Below are 7,358 nucleotides of genomic sequence, written 5' to 3' on the forward strand. Positions count from 1 at the left end.
ACTTGCATATGTTAATGCAAGTTAAGTTAACGGAATAAGTTAAGCATACAATGCAATGCAACAACACATACGTGTCATCTCTTCAATGCACAACGTTTTATCTTGCATGCAATGCAATGCCTAGTTTCGGCCCACATCTGACCCACGAATAATCCACATGTACCAGATGTGGGCCGTATCTGGGCGACACTATATTGCTGTCTGAGTCAGGTCTCATTTGCAATACATTGCAACAGCACATATGTGTCATCTCTTTCCAACGTGATCTCATGAGAATACGTGTCTATTTGTACGTAAAATTTGACCATTGCAAACGTATGCATGTGACGTTTAAATAGACGCATATACGTACGATATACACGTATTTGGGCTTCAAAAACGTAAATGTTTATACGTATTTTCACATAAATAACGTATAAATGGTTACGTATCGCCTATACTTTAAAGTGTAGCCTATGCGGAGCGTGACCGGATAATGTGTGTGTTTTCTACCAAATTCCATGGATGATTCTCATAACTGCTGCTTATTCGATCAGGTATTGCGCCTTGTAACGTGCTTTTTAAAAAATAATAATAATTATTATTATATATAATTCTACATTCATTGGCGTCCAGGTCCTAACGTGTTACAGAAGACACGCATGCATCCAAGGCGCTGTTTTGTTTAGATTCTTATGTTGTAGTAATAAACATTATCTATTACACATCATATTTTTCAAGATCCAGTTATGTCGACTCCAGTTATGTCAACTAACTTCTTCTATAGCGTTTGATTAATATGGGTACTCGGTATGAAAATAGGCCTAAACAAGTGTGTGTCATCATAATACCTTTAATTTAGAATATAGGTATTATTGCATTTGTAATTTATTTTTACATGCTATTGTTTTTAGTCTATTGAACAGAATGGGCATAATATTTTAAGTATAATAAATGTAGGTTACATTGATTACCATTTGTATAACCGCACGCGCGCGCGCGCACACACAGATTTTTTGTTTTTATTTGTAGTAAAACCATGGTTAATTTTCGTAAGGCTGGCGATTGAGGACAACCGTAATGTCGCGACTGACCAATCAAAATCAAGGATTTCAGGTAGTGCGTAATACAAATGAAATAAAATGTGGTAATATTTGGTTGATATTTCGTTATTGCACAGTAGTACAAAAAGATAAAATCTAGCATGTATTTTTGTGTTGTATTTTTAAACATGCTGTGTTATCAGATACACAAATAGTTTTTTTTTTTTTTTTCGCTTGGTGCTTGGACCACTTCCGGTGTCTTTTTTAGCATATCTCCCGCGCACTGCGTGCAAAGAAAAATAGCTGTACAGGTAAGGAAGCGTGTTTTCCTTCTTTTTATACTAAATACATTTTAAACTATACATTTAGTATTTCTATATTATTATTTTATTAATGGTTCTCACTTGATATGCTATTTTTTCATTTAACGAATCTTTCAAATTTTTTTCAAATAAAAAATGTAACGTGAATGATGAATTAAAATCTTTAGCTGCATGTGCTGAGATCGTTTTGGATGTTAGCATGATGATGCATTACTAAATAGTATCTAACACAGTCTTTTTTCTTCTTTAATAATATTTTATGAGCTCAGATTACGTCAGAGTGGATAACCTTTTACTGTAATAATTGGTGATATTTACCATTTATAACTTTAAAAAACGCAGTAGGGAAAACAGCTGTATTTTGGAACATGGTTGCCGCAAGTATAAGATTTTTGAAGGCAGTCTGAGTTCATCTTCCATTGACCAGCTGGTCCAGGCTTGGATTATCTTAGATCAACTCATTTCCTTGTTGGACCAGCTTTGATCTGCTCATGACCATCTTGAAACAGCTTGGACCAACTTCGACCTATTTATAACCAATTTATGACATGTTCCAAAACACAGCACCACACCAGCAGCGTTAACCAGCATGGAACTTTTTAGAAGCATAAAAACATAACATTGCAGTGAATTACTTGGTACATGTATGCTCATGTAAAAATGTGTGCTTTTTGTTTATCACAGGATGCCTGGATCCACACTAAAAATGTGCAGATCATGCAATGTCCACATTTCAGTGGCGTGCAAAACCTGCAAACATTGCGGGCAAAAACAAGACATGAAAAAGGCAGTAAAACTTTCAAAACAAAAAATAAATGACAAGTGGGTCAAAAACATGAAAGGTGGAAATAATTTTTGTAAACTCCTAAATTCTGCAAATGTTTTGGTAAGTCACTATATTAAATTCATTCAAGTTGACCTTTGGAGCATGAAGCATGATGAACTATATCAAAGGGATGTGTATGGGGGGGGGGGGGGGGGGGGGGGAAGAACTATCCCTTTAAGTGTGTGCACATGTGTATGTGTGAGTGAGAGTCTGTGTGTGTGTGTGTGTGTATGAGCGTATGAGCGTTTGGCCTCATGTAAAGCTGAAATGTGACGTAACCAGTTTTCAAAAAAATTCCAGAAATCTCCCGTCTTCCACTGGTTATACAAACACAGAGTTGCTGTGTCTGGCTCAGTGGATTGATCACGTGTGTTGTGTTGTGTATAAAAGTGTTTTATAAACGTTTCTGTGATATTTTCCAGTAACATTTATAGCATATAAAGACAGGTGGGAGATGAAACAAAAATAGCGTCTTTATATTTTGCCTATAATTGCTTCTGCCAAAAAAAAAAAAAAGATTTACACTGCCTTATTAATTTTATTAAAAGTAATATTATACATTCAGCATTTTCCTATTAATGTCTGAGTCATTTTTTTCCCTTGTAATTACAGATTCACAAAATGCATGCCTTAGGGAGGTATCCTCTTCTTCTCTTGGGGAAGAGGAATGTTTTTGGAACCTTCTCAACTGACGTGATCACAGCCAATTCCTTTTTATCCCCAGAGGAGGTGTCCATTGACACAATAAAGAACATCTTTACAAGTCTTCTAAAAGGTAACTGTACTGCTAAAGATTTTTCATTTGTTTCACCTTAGTGAAACAAATGTAATGTCAGCCAGTCAATGTACAGTTGTGCATTTATCTGTAGGTATATGACATTTGGAGCAATGGCTCATTTCTTACAGAGCAGCCTTTCAGGTGATGTCAATATCAGGCTTGTTTTACTGTAGAAATTGACACTTGTCCAGCTGTTGATCTGACAGCTCCTGCTCTGCTTCTTTTACAGTGAAATATTCTGCCCAGGACAGTGGAGTTGAGACATGCATCCAAAGCATGTCGTCCAGTGAGGAAGATCGTGGTGCTAGCAATAAAGGGGATGATCTCAGTGGCAGCACTGGTGAGGATGTTGTTACTTTATTCCTTACTCCAGTGGATCTCTCATGCGAACCCTCTCACAAAAAGAGGATCCTGGAGAAATCTAAAGGTAATTATGTACAATCTATTTTGTTGATTAATAACAGAAATAGTTTTTAGCTATTTACCAAATATACACAAGCATCTAAATTTTGTAATTGTGACAAAAACTGTTGATGTCACCTGCATTGACACATCTTTAAGGTATATGTTGCTTCACACAATAACTCACAAGGCTGCTTTACCTGCTTCACCTCCAAAAGCTATCACACCTATCCTACCAACAGTTGTCCCTTTTCCATACTTGGAAAATGTCATTGCTTCACCCACAATGGTATGTTCTTCTGTATGTAAACTGTTTTCACCTAATGTTAACATGCATTTCCTATATTCCAGGTTATACGAACTCTTGATTTAGCACAATGTTTGATCTAAATGAATAATCACATACACTAAAATCTTTACATATGTTTGACTACTAATGTTTGAATTTGTGGTCCAGTTCATGCTGTAAACATCTTAAACGGTTTAAACAGAATGAATAATCAATAAGTAACCAATGAGGGCAGGTAAATGGGAATATAACCAACAGAAACAAACAAACAAGAAAAAAAAAAACATGATCGTTTTATATTGTGATTATAATGTCATTCAGATGTAAAAGTGCTACCCGTCATGCTTTTGTGCAGCTAAACATTATTCCATGTTGAGGTTAGTGTACAGTACTCTTAATATGACTTAAAAAAACAGATTGTATGCATTATGCATGTTGTTTTACTATATAGAGCATCATTTACAGAAATTTCAGACTAACATGTCAGGATGGTCTAAAACAGTGCTTTTCAACTCCAGTCCTTGGGACCCACCACTGCTCTGCACATTTTGTATGTCTATCTTATCTGACACACTCAGTTGAGTTCAGGAAGTGTTTTCCTCATGAGCTGATGATCTGAATCAGGTGTGTTAAATAAGGAAGACATGCAAAATGTGCAGAGCAGTGGGTCCCATCAGAGATTGGGTGCTTCTCAATCAGCTCCCCAGTTGATGCTCACTATGTTTCCTTAACTGAATTTCTGAAGCGCTAAACTTAAATCACGTGAGCCAACTCATTACACATAACGACTGACAAAGACACGCAATATATGTTTTAAAACAGAAACCATTATTTTATTATATTTCATTGTTAGACAGGTAATTTGAAGACAATCTAGCTAACATTTATAATTTATTAATTTATTACTCCTTACGGCTAAAATGTTGCACGTATGTAGCAAGCAAAGTTTTATCATAATTTTAATCATAATATACTTGCAAGTAATTCCAAGTAATGTCATAAAGATATCAGCTCTGCTGTTGTTTATAAATACCAGTAGTGATGTTGTACAATGAGGACGTTGTCATGTCACCGGAAATGTGTACTGAGCCAGGATCCCTATTATCCTTACCAGTGCCTGAATTTGTACACGATATACTGATTCACAAGTTTGGGAGCTGATTGAGACGCACCCATTGACTTATTATTGGGGATATGAGAGGGTCTGTATCTCTTACCATTGGAGAAAGCATAACAGATAACTTGGATCATGTGAGGGACTCTCTGACAGTCAGTTACAGTTTACATGAATCAGTTTCTCGTGGATTAGCGCGCTGGTCTTGTGAATAAATGTTCTATATATGGTGTTATGTCACTAGTAAATGTACAGTAGGACTGCATTGTTTGTGGACTGTGCTTTACTACAGTAGAAAAGAGCTTGAATATCTCTATTAGCTGCAAATTAGGCACTGCAGGGAGCATAAAACATTTAAGATTACACTAACTTAATTGTGATTTAATACATATTTAATTCATTAAAATTATATGTATATATTTAACTTCATAAATTATTACAATACAAATCTAACCTAGCAGCGATAGAAAGAACACTTAATTTTTTTATTTTCATTAAACAACATACAATGTAACACAATATTTACAACATTTTCTCTTTATTCATTATGCATTATGTAAGTGTTATATATGCATACATGCATAATAGTCATTACAATTCAGTACCATAACCAGTAAAACCTGAAAGCCAAAAAAAAGCTTCCTTTTAGACAATATACATTGCAATATCACTCAATATTACTATTAAAAACTGTGGTAATGCCATAAATGAGTCCTACCTGTCTTGACATTCCCTTCTCTGTCTTATAAAATAACCTTTTTATCATAGTCAAATCTACATATCATACCCAATAAAGTATTGTTTAGCATAAAATATACTGAAGATTAGCAGACAGGCAGTCGATTCATTAAATGATAAGCTTCCTCACAAAATCGGTTTATTCAATGTAGTGAAGCCTCTTCTCCATTAACATCCATTTAAAAAAACGGCCTCTGGGTCTCCTTTCCTGCATACCAACAAAGCCACAGTGTTAGCATTAGCCATTACGCTTTTTTGGCTAAAGGTTTCAGTTACAGTGCCTTACAGTGTCTTTGGTCCCAAGGATTGGAGTTAAGAACCACCTGTCTAAAAGCACCTGTCTTTAGGTCCTGAGGACTCTGTCCAAGCCTCTGCTTCAGCACCCAATGCCCTTCATCTACCCATCTCAAAATTGATTACAGGTAACACTGTACTGTGACTCTATCTATCTATCTATCTATCTATCTATCTATCTATCTATCTATCTGTCTGTCTGTCTGTCTGTCTGTCTGTCTGTCTGTCTATATGTCTGTCTGTCTGTCTGTCTATTTATCTATCTGTCTGTCTGTCTGTCTGTCTATTTATCTATCTGTCTGTCTGTCATCCATCCATTCACCCCTTTCTGTCTATCTAATCCATACGTTTAAACTCTTTTTAGGTCCTGAGGACTCTGTCCAAGCCTCTGCTTCAGCATCCAATGCCCTTCATCTACCCATCTCAAAATTGATTACAGGTAACACTGTACTGTGACTCTATCTATCTATCTATCTATCTATCTATCTATCTATCTATCTATCTATCTGTCTGTATATCTGTCTGTCTATCTATCTATCTATCTATCTATCTGTCTGTCTATTTATCTGTCTGTATATCTGTCTGTCTGTCTATTTATCTGTCTGTATATCTATCTGTCTGTCTGTCTATTTATCTGTCTATCTATCTATCTGTCTGTCTGTCTGTCTGTCTGTCTATATGTCTGTCTGTCTGTCTGTCTGCCTGTCTATCTATCTGTCTGTCTGTCTGTCCGTCTGCCTATCTATCTATTTATCTGTCTGTCTGTCTGTCTATCTATCTGTCTGTCTGTCTGTCTATTTATCTGTCTGTCTGTCTATCTATCTGTCTGTCTGTCATCCATCCATTCACCCCTTTCTGTCTATCTAATCCATACGTTTAAACTCTTTTTAGGTCCTGAGGACTCTGTCCAAGCCTCTGCTTCAGCACCCAATGCCCTTCATCTACCCGTCTCAAAATTGATTACAGGTAACACTATACTGTGACTCTATCTATCTATCTATCTATCTATCTATCTGTCTGTCTGTCTGTCTGTCTGTATATCTGACTGTCTGTCTGTCTATCTGTCTGTATATCTGTCTGTCTATCTGTCTATTTATCTGTCTGTATATCTATCTATCTGTCTGTCTGTCTATTTATCTGTCTGTCTGTCTGTCTATATGTCTGTCTGTCTGCCTGCCTGTCTGTCTGTCTGTCTGCCTATCTATCTATTTATCTGTCTGTCTGTCTGTCATCCATCCATTCACCCCTTTCTGTCTATCTAATCTATACGTTTAAACTCTCTTTAGGTCCTGAGGACTCTGTCCAAGCCTCTGCTTCAGCACCCAATGCCCTTCATCTACCCATTTCAAAATTGATTACAGGTAACACTGTACTGTGACTCTATCTATCTATCTATCTATCTATCTATCTATCTATCTGTCTGTCTATTTATCTGTCTGTATATCTGTCTGTCTGTCTATTTATCTGTCTGTATATCTATCTGTCTGTCTGTCTATTTATCTGTCTGTATATCTATCTGTCTATCTATCTATCTATCTATCTATCTATCTGTCTGTCTGTCTGTCTGTCTAT

The 7,358-nt window shown here is 36.2% G+C and overlaps 1 protein-coding gene across 11 annotated transcripts in view; it reads left to right on the plus strand.

Annotated features, from left to right (window-relative positions):
• Positions 1 to 1,037: 1,037 nt before the first annotated feature.
• Positions 1,038 to 7,358, plus strand: part of LOC127523010 (uncharacterized) — a 10,977-nt gene continuing 4,656 nt past the window's right edge. For 7 of the 11 annotated variants that reach the window (XM_051913423.1, XM_051913424.1, XM_051913427.1 and 4 more), the window contains exons 1-7: positions 1,039 to 1,333; positions 2,030 to 2,231; positions 2,784 to 2,946; positions 3,179 to 3,376; positions 5,840 to 5,914; positions 6,151 to 6,225; positions 6,678 to 6,752. In XM_051913423.1, the coding sequence (XP_051769383.1) occupies positions 2,031 to 2,231; positions 2,784 to 2,946; positions 3,179 to 3,376; positions 5,840 to 5,914; positions 6,151 to 6,225; positions 6,678 to 6,752 (787 nt within the window). In that variant the 5' untranslated portion in view covers positions 1,039 to 1,333; position 2,030. Of the gene's footprint in view, positions 1,334 to 2,029; positions 2,232 to 2,783; positions 2,947 to 3,178; positions 3,377 to 5,839; positions 5,915 to 6,150; positions 6,226 to 6,677; positions 6,753 to 7,072; positions 7,148 to 7,358 lie in introns of all 11 variants that reach the window. The other 4 variants (XM_051913425.1, XM_051913428.1, XM_051913433.1 and 1 more) reach the window with 2 other exon arrangements.

Source organism: Ctenopharyngodon idella, chromosome 11 (genome assembly GCF_019924925.1).
Source record: "Ctenopharyngodon idella isolate HZGC_01 chromosome 11, HZGC01, whole genome shotgun sequence".
NCBI lineage: Eukaryota > Metazoa > Chordata > Actinopteri > Cypriniformes > Xenocyprididae > Ctenopharyngodon > Ctenopharyngodon idella.